The sequence below is a fragment of the Lingula anatina genome, chromosome 4 (assembly GCF_051362555.1).
Source record: "Lingula anatina isolate TDL-2025a chromosome 4, LinAna3.0, whole genome shotgun sequence".
NCBI classification, from domain to species: Eukaryota; Metazoa; Brachiopoda; class Lingulata; order Lingulida; family Lingulidae; genus Lingula; species Lingula anatina.
Window position 1 is genome coordinate 20,663,602 of NC_141770.1, and position 23,590 is coordinate 20,687,191.

General features: G+C 34.5%; 4 protein-coding genes across 10 annotated transcripts in view; 2 read left to right on the plus strand and 2 right to left on the minus strand.

Moving 5' to 3' along the window:
- Positions 1–2,739, plus strand: part of LOC106167707 (sodium-dependent noradrenaline transporter) — a 34,825-nt gene extending 32,086 nt beyond the window's left edge. For all 4 annotated transcript variants that reach the window (XM_087012300.1, XM_013546550.3, XM_013546551.3 and 1 more), the window contains 3 exons: positions 194–376; positions 683–757; positions 991–2,739. In XM_087012300.1, the coding sequence (XP_086868426.1) occupies positions 194–376; positions 683–757; positions 991–1,014 (282 nt within the window). In that variant the 3' untranslated portion in view covers positions 1,015–2,739. The remainder of the gene's footprint in view (positions 1–193; positions 377–682; positions 758–990) is intronic.
- On the minus strand, positions 2,418–6,371 carry LOC106167709 (deubiquitinase OTUD6B). Its single transcript, XM_013546554.3, has 10 exons — positions 6,249–6,371; positions 5,862–6,010; positions 5,414–5,509; positions 5,110–5,247; positions 4,876–4,895; positions 4,656–4,701; positions 4,205–4,313; positions 3,829–3,890; positions 3,522–3,628; positions 2,418–3,043 (listed from the first exon to the last, which is right to left on the minus strand). Exons 1-10 carry the CDS (start codon positions 6,328–6,330, stop codon positions 2,956–2,958), a joined length of 897 nt encoding a protein of 298 aa, XP_013402008.2. The 5' UTR covers positions 6,331–6,371; the 3' UTR covers positions 2,418–2,955.
- Positions 6,326–16,186, plus strand: LOC106167708 (geranylgeranyl transferase type-2 subunit alpha-like). The gene is made up of 13 exons (XM_013546553.2): positions 6,326–6,448; positions 6,673–6,783; positions 7,143–7,267; positions 7,970–8,157; positions 8,605–8,802; positions 9,158–9,241; positions 9,414–9,496; positions 10,070–10,168; positions 10,720–10,862; positions 11,294–11,382; positions 11,632–11,760; positions 14,922–15,194; positions 15,792–16,186. Exons 1-13 carry the CDS (start codon positions 6,446–6,448, stop codon positions 15,938–15,940), a joined length of 1,674 nt encoding a protein of 557 aa, XP_013402007.2. The 5' UTR covers positions 6,326–6,445; the 3' UTR covers positions 15,941–16,186.
- Positions 16,187–16,246: 60 nt separating this feature from the next.
- The window catches only part of LOC106167688 (uncharacterized), a 30,908-nt gene continuing 23,564 nt past the window's right edge, over positions 16,247–23,590 (minus strand). For all 4 annotated transcript variants that reach the window (XM_087012297.1, XM_087012299.1, XM_087012296.1 and 1 more), the window contains 15 exons: positions 23,446–23,538; positions 23,034–23,095; positions 22,614–22,742; positions 22,250–22,310; positions 21,948–22,012; positions 21,401–21,529; positions 20,814–20,939; positions 20,461–20,536; positions 19,971–20,071; positions 19,404–19,565; positions 18,902–19,000; positions 18,429–18,542; positions 17,885–18,044; positions 17,273–17,375; positions 16,247–17,010 (listed from right to left, as the gene is read on the minus strand). In XM_087012297.1, the coding sequence (XP_086868423.1) occupies positions 16,841–17,010; positions 17,273–17,375; positions 17,885–18,044; positions 18,429–18,542; positions 18,902–19,000; positions 19,404–19,565; positions 19,971–20,071; positions 20,461–20,536; positions 20,814–20,939; positions 21,401–21,529; positions 21,948–22,012; positions 22,250–22,310; positions 22,614–22,742; positions 23,034–23,095; positions 23,446–23,538 (1,650 nt within the window). In that variant the 3' untranslated portion in view covers positions 16,247–16,840. The remainder of the gene's footprint in view (positions 17,011–17,272; positions 17,376–17,884; positions 18,045–18,428; positions 18,543–18,901; positions 19,001–19,403; positions 19,566–19,970; positions 20,072–20,460; positions 20,537–20,813; positions 20,940–21,400; positions 21,530–21,947; positions 22,013–22,249; positions 22,311–22,613; positions 22,743–23,033; positions 23,096–23,445; positions 23,539–23,590) is intronic.

Here is a 23,590-nt window from a genome sequence, read left to right on the forward strand (position 1 = left end):
TTTAATTTGAATTTGAATTTTGTCGTGGAACGTGCAGCTCACCCTGAAATTCAAGGCACTTACAGTAACTTACATGTGCCCCTGCCCTGCAAATGGTACGGCATTAACATACCGAGAAATGGTGCGTATTTACATTTCCTTCTTTGAGCCATGTATTCAGCAGGCATTTATTTCATCTGTCTATGTATTACAGGTAATCGTGGTATCTTCGATCATCACGTACAGACCTATAGTGGTGGAGACGGCCACCCACGGCCCCTACCCGTACCCGGACTGGGCTAACGCCGTGGGCTGGTGTATAGCCGGCAGTTCCATGATATTGGTCCCAGTGGTTGCCGTGTGGAAGATGCTGGTTACGAAGGGGACGTTTAAAAGGGTAAGGGATCTTCGCGGGCAACACTTCTGATTGCAGATCAGAAAGATTTTAAAGATGTGCAACACTATAAAGGAGAGAAATGATTCAATTAATTTACTTACAAATTTAAGTAAGGGATCGCGGTTGGTACTTACGTTTACCTTATCTTTATCATGCCGGCTAGCGTTAACCGTAAGTGTCTTGTTTAACTGACGTTACCGTACTCAAATAAGAAACAATTACACTAAACCTGAGAAGCTTAGTGATGCTAATATGACCAAGCACTTTTGTCGCGAGAAATCATATTTCACCTGAATCGTGTTTCAGAGGCTAGCTCTGTGCATTTCACCAGAATCTGAACACGCAGATATTAAAGCAGGAAAACCTGTGAAACGTTTTACGGTAAGTATTTTAGATTGGATTTTTTTAAGAGAGGTGGGTTTTAAGCACTGACTATAATCCAGAGCAACAGCAAACGTGCTAGTAAATATATATGCAATGCGAAAAATATGTAAGTTTTTAAGTGTTTCATCTTCGGAATAAAGCCTTAAAGAGTATAAACAATTTACAAAGGAATTACTACATGTGGCATCATAATAATCTTACATGACTTAAATAACATTATTTCCATTCAGCTACGACACTGGGTGTCAATTTGAGAGGGCAAAAAGGGAGAGAGACACTGATATCCAGCGGTCACGCCATTTCTAAACATTGCCGGACACGAGTGGAATGCATTTGTACATATTCTATAATAAAGCGTTCCCAAGTCAACGTTTATGGGACCACTGGTCTTTAACCAAAATAATGATGTGCAGCAACCCAGCGCCATTCCAGGCGTATCCACGTGCGTTTCCAACCTGGAGCAGTTGTAATGACTTTTATCTGCGGGGATTACACAACGAAATACAGGGTTACTTTAATTCTGAAGAACTCTTTCTTAGTAGAAGTAATCTTACTATTTTTGTGTACGACTGAGCAAAATTAATCATCTCCGGGAGCTGATCCAGGCAGTCTACCAGCAAATTTTACAATCATTTAATATATTTTATGCACATAATTAAATTAACAACTTAGTCGAAATCAAACCGTTTTCTGCAAATATTATTACGTATATTATTGTAAAAAGCTGTAATCAGTATATTAACAATGTATTTTGTTTTCAAAATATATTAACACTGATATGTAATCTACCAAAGATCCGTTCCACGTGACCGCTTACGTCCAACGTATTACGCGCGTCCTTTGATGTACCGTTTGTTGTAGTATATCATAGTATATCATTGTTCATGTATTAATAATTAATAAGTATTAATATGGATATATTAGCGTTGACATATGAAAAAAACAAGAGTATGTTATATAGGGTGTAATAATCCAAAGGCGAAAAGGATAACAAATGTACATAAACACGTCTATTCTATACTATTAATGTGTGTCGCGTGAGGTGTGTACTAACATGCAGCTTGGGAGCCTGCAGCTTCTAGAAAACTTCAACACGAAAGATGATTTCAACTTTTAGGGCAAAAATACTGGCACACTATAGCCCATGCTATATCCTTAATTGTCTGTTGAACGAAGTAGCTTTTGATAGAAAATTTTAATACCATTTCTTTCCCTTTTTATAAAGCAGCAAGAATATTTTATTTAAGAGGATTACCATTAATCTACCTTTCAAATTGGTAAACGCAGATGGATTTTCGTCTTAAAGTCAAGATAGTCTGTCCAAGTTTACAATTATACGGCTTAGCTATTATTTGTACAAAGCATTGGTTAGTTAGTTTTATCGTTTTTCAGTATAGAATACACCATGAGAAGTGTAGATTTGGAAATGTACAGTTGGACATTTAGCTATAACAATTAATGTGTAGATAGTGTATTAGCAAATTTGGACATATAGAAAGCTTGCGTTGCCAAAATAACTTGCATTAATTTATTTTGGAAGTGGCTAAAATATTGTGACTATTTCACGAAGACAAAAAGGCAACGATCGTCACAGTGGCAAACCGCCTGCATCAAGTCGAGGAAAATAATAAAATGAAGAAAACTTTACTTAAAGAAATATTTGAGTAAGAAGTTGTATTTTGCATTTTTACAAATCCACTATTAAAATAATGGCTGAACGGTGGTCAGTTTGCAGCAAGAGTAATTCTATCATCTTCCAGAAATAGAAATACGCATTGTCAAACATTTTTCATATTTTCCACCTAAAAAATGGCAATGTTATTACTTAAAACGGTTGCCGATATGGGGTAGCCTCAAGATGTAGATGTGATGTGATTGCGCTAACTGTAGCACATCTAACACACTAGCTGGTACTGTGACATTTCCTCTACCAATGTAAGTATCAAGAAATTGACACAAAATATATGTATCAAAACTCATCAGTTAGTTGTTGGTTTTTCAACTCTTACCCAGCTGGACTAGGAAAAGCTGTCATCATTATCACCATCATAATCTCTCTCTCTCTAGAACGTATAAACTGTTGGGCTCCAGGGCTCAAAATATCCATTAAAGGTAAGGTTTTAGCATAAATCCTTGACAGTCAATTTCTTAAATAAAATTCTCATCCAATAAGAATATTAAACCATTGTCCAATACTAGCTGAGCTCCTCTTCTTCATCACTTTCAGTATATGGGATAACAGAGTTGTAATGTTCTCCAAGACCATACACATGGCGGTGGTATCTGGAAAACAGAATGCAAAATATAATATCAAAACAAAAGCAAATCTAAAACAGCAATACTTTTAGTGTTTTAATTAATGTAAGCAAAAACTTTAATGTTTCAAAATACCTGACAAAAATGGTCAAAAACTTTAACCTCTTCCATTAAGTTAAGAAACTCTGCATGTTTTGTAAAATGTAATTATTAAGACCATTCACCTAGGGAAATTTCATAACATGGCCTAACTTGGCACCATCAAAATAAACGGGTCACAGTGTGAGTTTAGTTTGACTGGTAGGTGTTCTTATACAGTTTATTGTTCACAAAGGTGAGATTGATGTGCACCACTTGGAATTGTTCACACTGATTACAAGACAGAGAATAAGTATTATGATATTAGCAGTGAAAAAGACAAACCATAACTAGTGATAAAAAGCAAAATTCCTTTTTGATCTGCCTTTCTTTTTAATTAGGATTATGCTTAGTACAGAACACTCACGATAACAGCAACGCATCATCCTTATACTCGTCTCCTATCAACATAGGAGGCCCTTCAGCTTGGATGATTTCTATGGGGTGTTTGAGCACATTAGACAAAGCACGAACCTGGAAATTATGACAATAAAATAGCCAAAAGTAAATGAACAAACAAAAAAATGAATTTATCACTTAATAATATTGTTCTCTCTGTTTTACATCATGACCAATATTTTATAAAAAATAATGATGTCCAACAGTGGATTCCTCATATATATATAAAATTAAGATATGCAACAAATATCAATCAATTCCACAACATAATTTACCTCTAACTGGCCACCCCATGCGGCTGTGGATTCAAGTTCCTTACAATAGTTGTCAAAGTCGTCTGAAAAAATTCAAACAACAAACTTACAAATTTCCCGATGACCCAGGTTTCACATTTCAGACAAATATTCCATTGCTTGTGTTATGCATTCAAAGTTACAGGGTCATTTTCTTTAAACAACAGCTAACACAGAATTGTAACAACTCCAAATCACTGATAATGGTCTTGTTTGTCTATGAAATATTGGAGTTGCACCCTGCCCCCCCAAACCCCCTTCTGAGTTTAACTGTTGCTTAAATAATTTTTACTTTTAAATCATTCAAGATTCTCAACTGTTTTCTATTCAATGAAGAACAATATTCACTGTTTATTACCTTCAGTAAAAGGGTCCCCACTCTCAGGCTTTGTTAAAAATGGCATGAAGTCATCCCTGTGTTCCCTCATATGGTTTGAAGCCTTCTGTCTTAGTTGCTGCATACTACTCTGAAAGTTACACATAATAATCTGACATATATAACAAGAGTTAAAGGCACACAATGAGTGTTAGAAATTTGATTTTCCTGGAAATTTCAAAGTTTTTTATTTATGCAAAAATGTATACTATATCCAAAATTGTTACCACAATAATAATAGATCTACAAACCATTTTTAGAGTTCTAAGTCAAATATATTATACTTATTATTATTATCATCTTGCAGTACATTATTTAATGTTTTATGGAAGCTGAATTTCCTTTTCTGTAGTTCAACATAGCAGTGCATTAAAAATTAATAACAGAACAGCACTCTGCTATAAAATAAATGGAATGTGTTAATTTTACTTGCCTCTATTCCTTTTCTCTTCAGCTGATCCTCTACTGCACAGTACAGACTGAAAAAAGCACATGATATCTGAAAATTGTAACCTATATCAACAGCTATAATTATAACATGTATGATTTTAGATAAAGAAAACTTAATTTTATTTTGGATTGAGATAGTCTGCTTTTGCTACAAAACGTTTACAACCGTCTTTGAAACAGTGCAATATATTGGGAAAACCTACCAATTTCCATCTGATGGAATCTGAAATGAGATTTGAAAAAATGATGAACTATTTGACATGGAAATTAAAAGAAAGCAACCGCATAAATTTAATTAAGAAAAACGTTGTAAATATCTGTTACCAAAAACAAATTTTCAAAAGTGAACTGCATCAAAGATATTTCATAACATTTGACATCAATTGTACATTGTAAAATTGTCTTAAATTTATACATACTATTACACACTTATATACCTCAAAAATCTTTAATTTTCTTTTGCCTAGAATTGACTTCATTTTCTGAGCTTCCAAATGCCTGACTCCACTAAGATTTTCAATATCTTGTTCTCGTATCCTTTCCTCCCTCTCTTTTTCTTGCTGTGCTTTTTTCTCCTATATTTTCCAAAGTAACAAACATTCTTTTTAAAACAAATGAAAAAATAAATAATGTAATTTTATTATAATGCAAATATTCTTCACAAGAATGAAAGAAATATGATACAATAATCAACATCAATGTTTTTAACCTATGAAAACTGCTCTCAAAATCATGGTTAACCTTTCTTTTCTGTGCTTTGCTTGGCTTCTTTGGCTGTGATGCATTCTGTGTAATTGATGTTGATAAGTTTTCTAGTTGCTCTGCTGTTTCATCAACCTAACAAACATATAAACAATACAAAATCCACATCTTAATTATATAATTGTAACTGAAATGCATTTTATCTCACAAATTCTTGCTGTAATTAAGCAGTCTATCTAGAAGAAACTGATCTCTTTTTCTTATCAAGTTTTCAAGTTTTAGTCAGAGCATGAATCCTTGTGTTAACCAATAGCCCTTCTCAACAATCATAACAACAACTTAAAGAAGCTAATTTGGAATACAGGTTTTTTTTTTTTTTTTTTTTTTTTTTTTTTTTTTTTGGGGGGGGGGGGCAAACTTTTATAAGAGCTTGAAATGATAAATTATAGTATTTAAATTTTAATAATTTGTTGTCATAGAAACACACCCCTTTGACACTTGTGTCGTTCAATTCTTGTCTCTCTTTTTCGTGCTTCTGTTCGAGTTCTGCTTCAAGAATGGCAATCTGTGCAGTTACGTCTTTCTTCTTCTTCTTGTCCCCCTTTGGTACACTGTGCTTCAATTTTTGAATTTGAGCTAAATATATCAAGGTACAACACAATTATTTTCTACACTCTTTCTTCATATTTTGATATAATTTTTGCGTGACAGCACATGATGCTTTATTTACCGGTGCGCCGTGATGTGCCATGTGGTTTTGTTTACGTTTTGAGACCCCATTAAATAGACAAATATATTTGAAATCCAATGTACCCAGGTATTTTACAACTTCCAAAGCAATCAATGTATATAAAACGATTTGTAAAATACTTACCTTGGAGTTCTTTTGCTTCCTTTTTGTGTTTTGCTGATAATGCTTCTTGTGGAGATAGATTTTCGTCTCCCTCTTTCTCCATGATGGATGACTAATGTACGCATGCTCAATGAAGGCTCTTTGGCGCCCGAAGAGCTGAAAAGAAGTTGCAGGAAAGGAAGGGAGGAAGAAAGAAGGGGAAGCTAGACATATCAGCTATGGTTTGCAATGTTTTAATTACTCTAAAAGCATTTTATCGTTTATGACAAAAGAATTAAAATCATAACTTTACTATTGGACATTTCTCGAAAGATTTTAGAGGTTTAGCATTGGAAACTAAGCCTTGATAGTGTGCAATCAGAGTAGCGATCAATGACATTATGTTAGTCATTCATTAATTGGTGAGTGCATCATTTTAGTTTTTTGAATGATTATTTACTTTCAGCACGGTAGACTGAAGGTTAAGACCACTGCAGAACAGCAGGAGGCAAAGCGGAAGGAAAGGGAGAAGAAAATGAAGCTCTATAATGCAGCCACATCAAAGATATTCCAGAAAGTAAAACGTCCAATTTCAAACTTATGATAATTAACATAAGCCACTGTACACATGTACTTATACATTATAATTTCTAGGCCAGTGATACATGTATAAGCACATTAATTCAAAGATATGGTTGGTAGAATAAGATGAGTATATCATATAAAATGCTTGGTTATACTGGTATGGCAACGTTGATATAGATTTTCACACTGCTATTTATTATCTAAAAACCTGTACAGGTACTCTCATTTTCATTCTCATGTTGTCATCCAGTAGTAAGTATGTTGTCAAGTTATGAATGTAAAATTATCATTTCACTTAAATGGTTTACTAAATATATTGGTATATGGCATTTAAAATTTTGATTTCCACAGAGACAAGGGCAGGAGTATGACCAGGAAGCCTTGGAGCTGACAGCACAGATTCTGAGTGCAAACTCTGACTTTTACACGTTGTGGAACTACAGAAAAGAAATCTTCCTTGCATTCAAGGAGAAGAGGTAGGTTGTTTGTTTGTTTCTTTTTCTTTCTTTGAGCTTCAGTTTTCTTGGCAGCTTCTTTATTTTCACACCTCAACTTGAGTGAATATGTGCACAAGTTTCATATGCTCTGAAATTCTGCAGCAAGTTTGACTGAAGTTAAACGTGTCAGGCCCAGGTACAAAATCATCATCCAGGTTTCGTGGTTCTGTAAATGGATACATGATGTAACTAACATCTGTTATGTGCAATTGACATGGTAAAATTCAATCAGATACTGTTGAAGTTGAAACACCACATGCAGACAGTATGGAAGTTAGAAGGTGAAAGTTCTAAGAAGGTTTGCATCAGTTTTGAAATCGGCTGGTTTCTTTCTTCTTCTCTTCTACCTGTGTAGTGGCCCAGGTAGAGTAGCTTAGGTCTTTCAAATCAAAGTTCACCAATGTGGGCAACATCAGTTTTTCAGACCAACTGGTGCCTCTAAAAATTAGTATAATGCTGAATAGAACTGAATGATATATTCCTCAAAGGGTAAGAATATATACCAGCAGCAATGGGTGAAGCAATAAAAAAATAGTTTTCTTTTTTTATTTTAGTCTTTAAATGAATTAATTAATATATAACAGTTATTATGCTGAAAAACAAATCTTACACTAGTGAATAAACATTGAAGAGAAAATTATATGGATTTTATAAATTGTTGTTACTGACATGTCATTTCAGCACAGAAGACGAGCTTCATAAACTTTTTGAAGATGAGCTAAGCTTCCTGGAGGCATGTTTGAAGGGAAATCCTAAGTCGTATGGTTGCTGGGAACACAGGTGTTTTGTAATGCTGACTATGCCACGCCCTGACTGGGACAGGGAGCTGATGCTGTGTAATAAATATCTGGAATATGATGAGAGAAACTGTAAGGCCTGATACTATCATATAAGCAAAGCTTGCAGGGATATTATCCATTATTTTATTAATTTGTTTATATGATTATTATTTATTGATTAGAAACTATTCATTTAAAAATAATTTATTTTTAATCATACACAAAAACTAAGATACAACTTCCACTCAGAATATTTCTTGAGCAAACCCTAAAACTATGTTGTGAGAAATGTTTGAGTAATGAGTTAGACAATAAATGTACATTTATAAAAGATTCAGTACAAATAATATTGAACCAATGTATGAACATGGGAATGTATGCATTCACAAGATGAGCACGTTTTTCTTGCTTTTTATAATTAAAACTGATTTGAAATATTTTGTTTTGTGTGACTTTTAATTAAAATTAATTTTGTGATATCTGAAGTTGGAATGATATAGAGACAATTCTTTTTAAAAATATCTATTTAACTTCCAGTCCACTGCTGGGACTATAGAAGGTTTGTAGTAAAGAGAGCACAGGTGACTCCAGAGGCAGAGTTTGAATTCACCACATCTAAAATCAGCAGCAACTTCTCCAACTATTCCTCCTGGCACTACAGAAGTAAGCTGCTGCCTCTCATACACCCAGACCCTAAACACCCTGGAGGTGTAAAGGATGATGTACTTATTAAAGGTAAGTTGCACCTAAAGGTAAGTCACTCCTACCACAATCTAATACAATATCAGTGTTACTATCACACTTAACACAAGCTGGTACAATGTTGGTCTTCAGGCACAATATCGGTCTTCTCCATAAGGCACCTAACACAATTAGTCTTCTCCATATCACAAATAACACAAAACCAATTTTTTCAGCACTATGCCTAATGCAGTACCAATTTATCATATCATACATAACAATTGCCTTTTCCATACATCACCTTATACAGTACTAGTCTTTTCTAGTTCATACCTAACACAATGTCAGTTTATTCCATGTCATATTATCATATCCTATTATTGACATAACAAGCCATATGTTTTTCTAGAGTTTGAACTTGCCCAGAATGCTTTCTTCACAGACCCCAATGACCAAAGTGCTTGGTTCTATCATAGGTGGCTATTGGGCAGAGGTGAGTGTCATGTCAGATTGGATAGTCTTAAAATTCACACCAGTTCATGCATTGTACTACTCCTTTCAAGATGTATTTTAAATAATCTCATATGATGTTGTCAATGGTTTCTCCTATGGTTTTCATTTTCTGTTGTCTTATTGAATAATTACATGTTCTTCAATTTCCATAGCTGAAAAGCAGCTTGCCATTGACTGTGTGTATGTATCAAGAGAACTAAGAAGAGTGATGGTCAGACTTTCTAAACCAGCAAAGGTGAGATGTAGTCTCTGAGTGGTGTTTATTTTAGTGAGAGTAATCTATTTATAATAAAGGGACAGCTTTTTTTATCTTCCAACTTCTTTTGAAACAGCAGCTTATTTTTTTTTCTTAAAAGCACATTACATGCTTTTAAAATGATGAAGTTGCTTCAACTTTTATCTCCTACATTTTTCTCAGGAGAATCTCCTGAGAAAAATGTAGGAGATAAAAGTTGAATCCACAAAGCTGCTCACATGGCTTAATGTTTGTATGGGAAATGTTTGGAAGTTGACAGGAAAAATTGTCATTTGCACATTTTTAATCCAAATTAAGATTCCACTTATAGAATGCTACTTCAGTGAAACTGCATTGTGGTGGTGCATGTGATCTGTTCTCTCTTTTTATCTCCAATAAAGAAGTTTTATGAATCATAATTTTTTTTAAAATTCTGTATTAGATTATTTAAGTAAGTTTAAAGGATTGTGTTTGCTCATTAACTTTTATTCATTTATAATGTTTTTAATAAAATAGTGTGAATATCACATATTTCTTAAATGTAATGTTTGCCTTGTATACCTTGTATATTAGATAGGAGCTGACCTCTCCCTGCAAGTGTACCTAGATGATGTCCAGTGTACAGGAGAGTGGACCACACCAGCTGGCACTAATGACCACTCTCTGCTATGGGTATCCTTGTTGACAATTACTACTACCCTGAGTGTGCAGTGTTTATGTGGCTTTCATATCCTGCTGTTCTAAATTGTAATTTTTGGTAGATGTCATGGTCTCTGTGGTTAATGTTGAAATAGGTTTTTTATGTATGGTTTAAGCTGGCAAGCATCAAAACTGAAGGTTTCTAAATGGAATCATCCAAGCTGTCCCAAAGCCTCACTACTCACCATAAATGAAATTTCAATATGTCAGAGAAGTTAGTGCAGTGCAGCACAAATAAAAGCTGAGAAAAGTTACCACAGATACTTTTCTGATTGTTTTCTCTCAAATTCACCTTGCATGTCATTTTATAACACTCCATATGGGTTTTACCTACATGGCTGAGAAGTTAACCCTAGCTCTCACAGAGTCTCACACATTTTCTGGTCTTGTGTGCTGCAACAGAGTGCCGTAGGCCTTCTAATAGGCCTTGCTCAGATGATTCCCATTTGCATACACCTAAAATCATTTGTTTAGAGCACTGGTGAAAGTTACTTTGGCCATGAAATATATTCCTTGACATTTAGCTCTTTAATCTCACTGCACCCTTGGATGGTAATGAGCATAAAGTTGTGGTAGCTATGGAGGGCAGTTCTAGGTCTTGCACACTGAAGGATGGAGATGAGAAGGCTAGCAACGTGGATGAAGTCAAACCAGGAACTCTGTTCAGGTTTGAAGAGGAAGTGCTTGTTTTTTAATAAGATTTTAGGGTGATAGATATATTTTAAGGTTCCATCTGTTAAATGTCCTATTTGACTGGTAATACAAATTTATGAAGGTGGTAAAATAACCAGCTTTGGAAATAAGTGAAAGGTGCTTACTCAGTTGCAGTTATGAAAAAATTTTATATTCTAGTTCTTTTTTAGAAATCAGTTACAACATCAACTATAAATTGTTTTGTTTTTCCAGTCCGTCAATAATAGCTAAATTGAGCAAAAAATATTTTGCTTCCTTCTCAATGACATGATCTTGATGAATATATATATGTAGATGTGTTTTCAGAATACCACAGGTGTTTGGAAGACATAAGTTTTATGATACATGAACTTGTATGTCTTGTCTTATTCAGCTTTATGATGTCAGTGAATGTTATCTTTCCAGCTATCAACTAAGTGCTGCCACAAGTGATACTCTTACACAAGAACTTGATGCTTGTCAACAACTTTATGAGTTAGAACCAGATAATAAATGTAAGTAGGGTTTTTTATCTTATAAAACTTAATGCTGTAAAATACATAAACAGATCACTCACTTGATCCATTTTAGCCTGTTTTGTGGCACAAAGTTTAATGTCCCAGTTGATTGACATTTTAAAATCAGCATACACCAATATTCAAAGTTATTTCTAGCCAATAACTGATTCCAAGAGTAAAGTATGTCAGAGCAACCACCACAATTTATTTTGAGAGTTGGTTCACCAGTCCTTTGTTTTATCACAGGGGTCCTCCTCACCATTATGCTGTTAATGAGAGCCATAGATCCACTCAAGTACTTGAAGGAAACCCTGGAACACATAGACACCATTATCAAAGTAGATCCTTGTAGGACCAACTATTATAAGGATCTTAGTAAGTAAAATAAGAACAAGGTTTTTTTTAAAATTAAGTAGGGATTATGGATTCAAACTTGATTTGATTCTGCACTTCCTGTAAGACTTAGAAGATGCATATTTTGTTGCATCTTTTTTGACTAGTTAATTGTACCACCAGCGTTAGCGCTGGCGGTACACATGGTTTCGGTCCCGTCCGGATCGTTTCGCCGGCTCTGCCGGCTCCGTTGGCTCCGCCGGACGGCTACCGTTACCGCTTCTCCTCCTAGATGGTAAGGGCCCCCGTACCCATCTCATGGATTTAGGTCACCTATAATCTCAACTCGTTCCACGTAAAATTTGGGCTTTGTCGGTATTGGGGTCTGGGTGTGGCACTCATTGCAATGCACCCTTGTCTAAAAATGGCAAAATTAAATGCTAATTATCTACCCTACGGAAGGAGTTATGGGAAAAATTTCTATAGACAGCTTTCCAAAAGTCATATGTGTAGATTTCAAATATATCCTTGGATTTGACCTTTGACCTCTACTTCAAGGTCAAATGGGCCAAAATTTTCAAAAAAATGAAATTTTTTACGAAAAAAATTTTTTTTGCCCTGTTATTCAGACACCACACAGACTTAACCAATAATATTATTGGAAAGTGTTACCCTTCAGGTCATCTTTCATCTCCATGAATTTGGGGTCAATCGGTGCGTTTTCACGGGAGTAGCGGCCATAAGATACCGAAACTGAAAACTGTCTCTAATTCGGGAACCGTTAATGCTAGAGACCCATTCTTTTTTGCATTTTGTAGAGCATGTAAAGCCCAACAGTGGGGGTGGTCTCGGTTTTTTTGTATTCCATACGGTTTTCGAGTTACGCTGTATCAAAAAGTACATATTGGTGGTAAAAGCAAAATGTACGGTAATGGATAATAAATTTTGAACTCTGGAAAAATAAAACATAAGGCTTGGCAAAGCAGACAATTTGTGTTCTAAAATGACATTATTTCATCAAATTTGAACTTCTGAAACTTCAGAGCACCTCCTATTTCAAGAATTTTGACCAAAATGACATTTTCTTTATTTTAATTAATTTTTTCTGTACGAAATTTAAGGCACGTTATGGTAACTCCAAAATTATAACATCTAGTCCCTTATATCTCCAAAACTGGCAGAGATAGGTCCATAGTTACTATTGAACTTGAATAGGAAGTCATATACTGGCAATCTAAATGTGACCTTGAAATTGACCTTTGACCTACTTTTCACCATGAACTGAACTTTGCAAATTTTTCTTCCCTTTTATCTCCGAAACTGGCAGAGATAGGTCCATAGTTACTATTGAACTTGAATAGGAAGTCATATACTGGCAATCTAAATGTGACCTTAAAATTGACCTTTGACCTACTTTACACCATGAACTGAATTTTGCAAATTTTGCTTTCCTTTTATCTCCAAAACTGGCAGAGATAGGTCCGTAGTTACTATTGAACTTGAATAGGAAGTCATATACTGGCAATCTATATGTGACATTAAAATTGACCTTTGACGTACTTTTCACCATAAACTGAACTTTTCAAAATTTGCTTCCCTTTTATCTCCAAAACTGGCAGAGATAGGTCCATAGTTACTATTGAACTTGAATAGGAAGTCATATACTGGCAATCTAAATGTGACCTTAAAATTGACCTTTGACCTACTTTACACCATGAACTGAATTTTGCAAATTTTGCTTTCCTTTTATCTCCAAAACTGGCTGAGATAGTTCCGTAGTTACTATTGAACTTGAATAGGAAGTCATATACTGGCAATCTAAATGTGACCTTAAAATTGACCTTTGACCTACTTTTCACCATAAACTGAACTTTGCAAATTTTGCTTCCCTTTTATCTCCAAAACTGGCAGAGATAGGTCCATAGTTACTATTGAACTTGAAAAGGAAGTCATATACTGGCAATCTAAATGTGACCTTGAAATTGACCTTTGACCTACTTTTCACCATAAACTGAACTTTGCAAACTTTTCTTCCCTTTTATCTCCAAAACTGGCAGAGATAGGTCCATAGTTACTATTGAACTTGAAAAGGAAGTCATATACTGGCAATCTAAATGTGACCTTAAAATTGACCTTGACCTACTTTACACCATGAACTGAATTTTGCAAATTTTGCTTCCCTTTTATCTCCAAAACTGGCTGAGATAGGTCCATAGTTACTATTGAACTTGAAAAGGAAGTCATATACTGCCAATCTAAATGTGACCTTAAAATTGACCTTTGACCTACTTTACACCATGAACTGAATTTTGCAAATTTTGCTTCCCTTTTATCTCCAAAACTGGCTGAGATAGGTCCATAGTTACTATTGAACTTGAAAAGGAAGTCATATACTGGCAATCTAAATGTGACCTTAAAATTGACCTTTGACCTACTTTACACCATGAACTGAATTTTGCAAATTTTGCTTTCCTTTTATCTCCAAAACTGGCTGAGATAGGTCCGTAGTTACTATTGAACTTGAATAGGAAGTCATATACTGGCATTATAAATGTGACATTAAAATTGACCTTTGTCCTACTTTTCACCATAAACTGAACTTTGCAAATTTTGCTTCCCTTTTATTTCCAAAACTGGCAGAGATAGGTCCATAGTTACTATTGAACTTGAATAGAAAGTCATATACTGGCAATCTAAATGTGACCTTGAAATTGACCTTTGACCTACTTTTCACCATGAACTGAATTTTGCAAATTTTGCTTCCCTTTTATCTCCAAAACTGGATTCAAGTCATATACTGGCAATTTACTGTGACCTTGAAATTGACCCTTGACCTACCTTACGAAGAATTTAAATTTGATTGTACCATATATATTTTTTGCAATAGTTTAAAAATTCTTGTTGATTGCATTTTTACAGCTTGTCAAGCACAAAACTGGTGGCTGTGTCCCTTATTTTGTGTATGTGGGGGTCTATACGAATGCGCTTGCTCCAGCTGGTGGTACAATATTTGGAGGCGGTATCGCCTCTCTGATCCTCTAGTTTTTGATCTTTTCAAAGAATAGGATTCAGACTATATTTTACACCTTTTTATATTTACAAGACATACGTTTTTTAATGCAGATTAAAACTAGTTTGAAACTTAATCAACTTTTAATTTATTGAAAATCTGACCATAATACTTAATACATTTTGATTTTCAGGGAGTAAATTTCTCATAGAGAATGCTATAGAAGAACAAGGCCTGTCAGCCAAATCAGTAGACTTATCTAACAAAGAATTAACCACCCTCCGTCACACTGAGTACATGTGTACAGCAGAGCGTATAGACCTGTCAAATAACAAACTTTCCAGCCTCCCTGGCTGTGAGAGCTTTCAATGTGCTAAGATGCTGAAACTAAAAGGAAACCAGCTGAAGAGTTGTGAGAAAATGGAGTGCCTCCCTCTGCTTGAGGATCTGTCTCTTACAGATAATTGTATCCTTTCAATAAAAAAATATATAATATGATATTGAAAGTATCTAGGAAAGGGATGGGGTGAAGTGTGCTTTTATTGAAATCTGATATTTGGTATCCTATGGTAAATATAGTGACAGTTTGCCTGTGCATATTAAGCCTAGGTTTACATAATTATACAGAAGGTATTGAGAGTGACACTTTATGGCATCAAGAAATCGGGGAAATGATAGCTGAGAAATACATGCAGCAACAATATCCCCCAAGTACAGTTACACGTGTGACTTGGGGAATTTGTTTAGTACTATTTTTTATGTCCTCTAAGCAGACTAGAATTGATTCCACAAAGCAAACTGAACTTACAGACTTAAACTTTAGGCTACTTTGACCGTAAATAAATTGGTACTTATCCACTTGTTAACTGAAATATGAATCCATTTTAATATAAAGAAATGGCTCATGCTTTAGACCCATTTTATTTTAGCAGACTCTTTTTGTTTTGGAATACACAAAATGTTTGGTCTTGAAGGTAACATCAACTTTTTGTTGCGACTGTTTCTGAAATGGACCCCAGAATTAAAAAAAAACATTAGTTTCTGTTCCTTAACTTGCTTCCAGCCATCTCAACCATGGAAGGACTGCAGCCTTTGACCTTGTGTTCGAAACTTAAGAAGCTGAACATCATGGGCAACCCTCTTTGTGAACAGGACGATTTTGTGGAGGAACTGAGAAATATGTTGCCCAATTTAGATACTTTAATCACGTAAAAACAAGCAATGTTTAATGTATGATTGTCAGTAAATGTTTGTATGGTGTTTGATTCATGCCAAGTACTGAATATGCCTGTTAAACATTATTATGTGGAATGTAATGGTAAATTTAATAGATCTTTCAAAATTTTGCAGTCAATTGGGAATGTGACAGGCGTCTTAAGTTAAAAGCTTTCATCTGTGAAATTTCCTGTAATATTATTAATAATTATGAATAAATTAAATACAAAATCATGATCATGATTATGACATCAAGCTATAGAAATAAATGTTTCCCCAATTTGAAGACACTGACTCAGTGGATATGCATAACCATTTTATTGCCAAAAGTAAAAAAAATATTATCACAAATATCACAAGCTTTTTATACCCTGAATTTCTTTCAATGTACAATTTGTGACTTGTGCAAAGTAATGATATTAAATAAAATACTGAACATATCTACACACTACAACACTTCTCTGACTAAGTACATAAAATAAAAATGCATTCCATTAACACATATTTGCATAAGCATATTACATAATTTTGCTGTAGAAAATGACAAGTATTATTCAAAGTTTAAGCACATTTCTCTTAATTTCAGGCCATTCTATTCTATAGCTTTCTGATTTGAGTTTATGTGAACTGATGAAATGACTGAACAACAATGCCATTAAAAATTAAGATTCATAAGATTCTGCAATGTTTAAAAAATCTATAAAACTCTTTCCTGCAAAAAAAAAAAAAAAAAAAAAACTTGGCGCCAAAAGAAATGGCGCCATTCTGATTCATAACAAGACGGCTGCCCAAATCTGGGTCTGTGTTTATAAGTCTTGTTTGTTGCTTTGGTAGACACATCATGGATATCATGCTGATTTGGTTTTAGACAAATCTGTAACAAAATGGCTGGCCATCTTATAAATCAAAGTACTCTGGGTGACGTTGAGGTCTGTCTCTCTGAGACGATTCCTCCTCCTCGTCCTCTTCATTGGTCGACTCTGATGACCAGGGTTCAAGGTCAGGAGGCACACCGTCCACCAAGTGGGGCACTGGAGGGTCGGAACTCTCGTGAAATGGGTCTTTGGCTGGAATTGCAAGGTTTTTGATATAATTAAAAATGTTCAAAAATGCTTTTGGTATAATTAGAAATGTTTATTGCAAATGCATTTATAGGGGTATCAATTTTGCTGGAAAATATTGACAAGAATGTGTGTAAAATGAAGTAATTTCAACTTTTTTTTCATTGTGCAAGCATGATACTAACAGAGCAGATAAGACAGACTAGTGTACAGACTTTTCTTAAAAATACTCTTAGATTCTTTAAGATACGGCTGCAAAAAATCTTACCCTTTCTCCTTGGAATAAATGGAGATTCATCTTCAGAATCGGCCATTTCTGCCTCAGAGGAACTGCCAGCATAGTTCTCAAAGTCCAGAGATATGTATGCAGGCTAGAAAACAAAACCATGACAGATATGTATGCCAAAATGCTACTTCAGAAAATGTTGGTAAAAATATAGCAACTGGACACACCAAATGCCCTGTGGATAACAATATACTTAATTTAGCCTGGAAATAACAATACATTTAAGCAAAATGATTTAAAGACATGGCAATCCAATCATCTTCTGTGTTAGGTACATGATGTGACTCTATACTAGATGAAGGCTATAATTCACTGATATTGTATAATATTATTCCGCTAGTCCTGAAGAACTTAAGTCATTTAGCCATGAGTAGTCCCATTAAATACTGCCTCCGTTTCATTAAAATTGGCAAACCGATATATCTGACTAATACTGGTAATTACCTAACGCAGGTACAACTAGAGACAAAGCAGACTAAAACCAATCAAAATTAACTTTCACTCTTTTTTTTTATAAAACAGCTTTTGATTTCAGTATAGGATATCAGGATCTAGATCATATCTATGCTAAGTGTGACATTGTTTGTGACTAACTTTAGACTTATGCTTCTGCAGCCTTGGCCACCGTCCAGTCGTAGCCTTGTGTAGTCTGATCAACACCTCCCCTCCTCGTACATCAACCAGACACTTGGACTGCACTATGTTCTCGTAGAGCTCCAGGTCAAAGTGATAAAACGTGTCCAGAACTGTCGCACTGAAAAAGTGACATTTTCATAAATCAAATGATCATGTAACAATTATTAATGAAAAGTATTTCAAGTCTCCCCCTTAAACTTTTTAGTTGAGTCACACAGACAGGAGGGACTAAAAATACTAGAATAAGTCTGAACCAAAATTTACTGTTTTTAATGTGAAATCTTTTTGTTATGGAAAAGAAATCTCATATAATTGCAAAAATTGCCACTGATCTTTTTTGGACTCATAACTTCTAATATAAGAAAGTCCTATTCTTTCATCTGCCCTTTACAAAATTCATAAGCCAAGTAAATGAGACTAATGTTGCAGACACATCACAGTGTACTTTCTCCATTTTACCCCTTCAAAAATAAAGTAAACTCTCCATCTGCCCATTACACACCTGAATCTCACAGTCCTGTCCCCAAAGTTGACTACTTTCTGTTCCACCCCTCTGACCAGAATCTTCAGGACCACATGGTTACTGTCCTGGTACCACTTCACTGGGGGCTTCACACTTAATGGAAGAGAACAGATTTTTAAAAAGATAAATATTTTTTTTATTTTTTAAACACAGTGATTTTTTCATTCCAATGTGCCTTGTGTAAAAATGGTAGAAAAGTAAAACATTTCTAAAAAGTTTAAATGTGCTTTTAAATAAAAAAAAACTGCAAGAGGCATGATGTTTTGTCTCTTCATCACTTTTCTTTTATCCTTCTCAACTAGAGAGAGAGAGACCATTGCACTATATAAGTAAACAATAAAATTAATGACATCACTGTATTTTTCAAACTTATAAAAATTCATTGATATATTCTAAATCTACCAGTAATGTGGCTATTTTTGCCATGTTGTTTAGTTTGTAAGAAAACTTACTTAGCTACATGTTCCTCAGTGGTCTCCAGAGGTGGAAGGCCTTTGACAATAGGAGTAAGCAGCAGCTTCTGAGGCTTGGGCTTTTGGGGCGAGTGATGCCTAAGGGACAATTTCCAAAAATATACTTCATTTCGTCTACTTTTTTAAAACTATGTGACAATTTTCAAGTTTGGCTTTCTTTTACTGATATTTTAGTTGGGTGACACTTTCCAAGTTATCTTTTTCTTTCATTTTAGTTCAAGAAATTTTCTATTAATTATACATGATTATTTCTCCATGAATTATTATAATGAAGCAAAACAAGAAAAATACAGTCTTGAAGAATTCTGGGATGGAGAGAGATATTAGATCTCCCCAAATTGACAATATTGTTTAGCTTCATTTTATGCGACATTTTGCCCCACAAACAAAATGTCTTCCCACTGCAATTTTCTATATTCTATAAACAATACCCTATACAATTGTACTGTTAATATTGTGTTAAACCTAATGCATTACTTACTTAAGTCTCACTGGTTGCTGCCTTTCTGGTGATTCCACATGTGATGTTCCATTTACACAGCTCTTGCCCACTGCATCTCTTTGAAAGGCAGTCAGTTTATTGAGAAAGTCTCTGCAATGTCTTCTTGTCACATTGGTGAGGAAACCAGTAGAGTCACACAGCCTTGAATGTGAATGTAATAATTAAAGTATAACCTTAAATTATCTGTGATGTCACAATTAACATAATAGCACATTCTAAATAACATAATTAACACAGTGACACATTCACAACAGTGACAAAAACTAACACAATGACACATTCAACATAACAAAATTAACACAATGACACATTCAACAGAATAATAGAACTTAAATGCCTTCTTCAACAGCAGCCTCTCTTAACTCTCAAGCAGTCAGAATTTAACATGCTGGGGCAGCTAACACATTCATTTCCAGCACATTTATCTATATAACAAATTATCAAATTGTCAAATTCAACACATTTTCACAATTAACACACTTTCTGTTTGAATAAGAGATGGTAAAAGAAGTGTCTGCACACACAGGAAAAACACAAACTTCTTACTTTTTAAGCACTGGTACCAGTCCCTGGTCTATCATTACTTCTTTGTTTCTTTTACTGTCAAATGCCAAACACCTGAGGGCCTTAATTGCTGGTCCAACAACCTGGAAGAAAGACATGAAAAAGCACTACAATTCACCAACATTTGTTATAAATGACACAAGCTGGTTTGTTGGCAGAGTGATATAAATAACAATGTTATAGCCTGAAAAAAATCAATCACGTGCGACGAAATCTTGGTGGCAAACTGTGTGATAATTCCATTGTGTCAGTTGACTCAGTCATGACCTACTTTCACCTCCTTTGTGGATGAAACTGACTAACTGACAGGTTGGAAGGTGATAGTAAAATTGCATTGGTAGTGACTGTTATGGGCTAGCTGAGATATATCTTTTCGTACTTCTAATCATAAAGAAAATCAATTTGGTGAAAAAATATTGGGGTTGTTCAATTGTGTTAGTTGTGACAGAGCAATGTGCTAGTTGAGACCAACCTTTTCTTCCTCCAGGGAACTCAACCCCTTACATATGGCTTCTACCCCTCCGTGTTCCTGCACTGCTTGTCTGCAGCTGTAAATAGAATATTGTAAATAATAGTTGACATAAAATTGACTTGTTGACAGTTTATTCATATGTTTCCAAAAATTTTATAACAATCTAAACATTTACCAATTTCATTTATTTAACTTTAAATCAACAGCTTTTATATGACATCTTCTGAGGTAAATTTCATGTATAATCAGTTGGTTATAAATCAAATGGATATTACACCTTCTTCCTTTTCACTCCTTTGCTGTGTCAAATATGTAACAGGCTTTCAAAGAACAAAGCTAGATGTAAAACTTACTCAGGGTGGGTAACAATGCCACTCAGGGCCCCAAGGGTGTGTTCTAACAGGTCAGCATCTTGGGACATCAGCACCACTTCCTTTAGCTTCTGTATCACCCCAAGTTCTATCAGTGACTTGGCATTTCTGAAATATAAGGGGTGCCATTAAGTCTGAGGTGAATAATCTTTCATTTTTAAACCCAATATGTTCATTCCTGTGCCTTAAATTTCAAAATAATTTCAAATAATAAAGATAATCTTAGTTTTACATTAATTTTATGCAAAACTGAGATATCAAAAACATAGCAGCAGCATTGTTTTGCATAAGGCATTTCATATACAAAAATATCAGCTGTCAATATATTGTAATAATGCATGGATACTGGTACTGTAATCATTATTTTTTGTAACATTTTTGTACTCCAATATTTCCATGTATATCAAGTAACCTTCTTCGGATAAAGGCTACCATAACACCTGTAGCCTCATTCCCCTAAGGTGATTAGATTGACACAAAAATATTGGACTGCAAAAAATACATGGTTCCTGTGAAGAAACTATGATTATGGCGGTCATATTCTATATTGGTATGAGAGGACCCAGCACCTTGGACATTCCACCACCAAACTGGCCATTGCTTTGGTCACATCTCTCTGGACAATGATATCACTAGATGGCTCCAGAAGCTTATTCAATGTTTCTAATCCACCACACTCGAGAACCGCAGAACGATTCCTGGAATGATGAAAGAAAAGTATATATTAAGTTTGTTGCTTTCTAAACAAAGTAAAAATTCACAAGCAGGGGTGCCATTAAGTCTGAAAATATTCTATAATTGAGTAATCACTAGATAGTCTGAAGATGAAATAAATGCAAATTGAATAACTTCTCTAAAACAACCCTTTAAATTTCCTTAAGTCAAATCAGACAAATTTATTTTAAATGGGAAAAATCTTTTTCTTTGACACCATATATATAGGGCATAGGCTCTTACAAGCACCTAACATCAAAGACTGCCCTTATAATTACATGCTTGCATTTGACTACTGTCAAGACAATAACGCAGAGCAAACAAATCAATCACTGGATGACTAACATAGTCATTTGAATTCTTCAAAGATTATGACATGGCACATAAAACATTGTTTCTCACCTCTCAGAGACTGCTACACTCCCTATAGCCCAAGCAGCCCGGGCCTGGAGACTGGGGTCAAATGCCTGAGAGACAAAAAAAAAAATATATATATACTGTACAAACAAATATCAAGGACAAGTAAACAAATATTAAATAATTGAGTTCATAATAAAGATTGAGAAGTTTTAAAAGCTATTGTGAAATTTGCAAATTTAATTCCATCTGCCTTTTAAGTAAAAAAAAAAAAATTGTCTAATTTAACAGAATTTTTATCATGTGAACCATGACCATGTATTAAAATATTCTTGCTCAGCACCCACCACTGCAAGTAAGTTACACAAGATGTCCACTCCTCCTTCATTCCTCAATTCTTCCATGTTACTGAAAGCAATAAATCAATCCATTAGTTTTACTCAGAGGCACACTATTTGCATAAATAAACATTTAAAAGATCCAAAGATTAAGCCAATTTTTTTGTCTACTTTGACCAATAAGAAATCACAAACGGTCAAACTCGATGAAACATTTCATCCACTTAATAACAAAGAGTACACTTTTGGTGTTGAACATACACTGGAGAATATGTAAATATCTACCCAAAATTTCAGAAATGACAAAGGCAGGATGGAGTAGATTAATGAGTGACCTCTGAAACTGAGGGTGTAAATACTGGAAATAATTTACCAGGAGTTATTTGCACACATGGAGATGAGAGTCAGGAGCAGGTACTCCACACATTCTGAGGAAGTCTCCTGGTTTAGGAGACCACAAAGTAGACGGATTCCACCTATCTCCCTGATTTCATCCTTGAAACTACATAGAAATTAAAAATCTAAATTTACAATTCAAAATTCAAATGTAAATAAATGGATCAATAAAAAGTGCTAATTAAGGCAAAATCATTATCATTAAAACATTTGTTCTAATAACAGCTTTTGATTAATATAATAACAAATATCAGTTCACATGATTACAAGTCTGAAATTTTTTCACTCTTTTATCTCATCCTTCCTTATTTCTATAACTATTTTGTGACAATATTTTGTATCAGTTTGAAATAGTGCCAGTGAAGGCGTTTTGCATTCACTGATAGATATAACTTACTTCGCAGAATTCATGACTGTCCTTTGTAAAGCTTTAGCTATAAACAATCTTCTCATCTCATCCTATGGGGAACATTGAAAAACATGAAATATTAAATGAATGAACCAATCAAATGATAAAGAAAGAAAGAAAGAGAATAAAATTATATCCATTACGCATCAATTTGTAAAACCATTTTAGATGTTACTGATCTAAATTGCCAATGAAGGTGGTCTAGAGCACAGGAATACTGATTTTAAATTATCTGACCCACCCATCAATTTATCATCACAGCTATCATTTAGTCGATCTATCTATTATAGTAAACATACTTGGTTTGCAACTGTACAGAAAAAAACATTAAACTTGACAATGCGCTATACTTTCTAAAATGTTGTATCTTAATAATGCACTGTTCTAGTTCTGAGATTACCGTAGATATCTGCAAGGCTGCACACAGGTCTGGGATCTTCTGGTAGGGGTAGTCATAATGCTTGCTGCCTATGATGACCTCCTCTATCACTTCCTGTAGAACATAATACAATACTATACAGTGGAATACAGTATAATAATAATAA

Bases quoted from the DNA above. Each gene is read 5' to 3' on its own strand.
- LOC106167709 (XM_013546554.3), bottom strand. From the start codon at position 6,330: ATGGAGAAAGAGGGAGACGAAAATCTATCTCCACAAGAAGCATTATCA. The intron at 4,314-4,655 runs GCAAGTAAAATT...TGTAACTTTCAG, and splicing joins TGAAGAGAAAAGGAATAGAG to AGTAGTATGCAGCAACTAAG. The intron at 3,629-3,828 runs GTAAATTATGTT...CATAATTTCCAG, and splicing joins CATGGGGTGGCCAGTTAGAG to GTTCGTGCTTTGTCTAATGT.
- LOC106167708 (XM_013546553.2), top strand. The intron at 6,784-7,142 runs GTAAAACGTCCA...TGATTTCCACAG, and splicing joins CATCAAAGATATTCCAGAAA to AGACAAGGGCAGGAGTATGA. The intron at 9,497-10,069 runs GTGAGATGTAGT...CTTGTATATTAG, and splicing joins GACTTTCTAAACCAGCAAAG to ATAGGAGCTGACCTCTCCCT.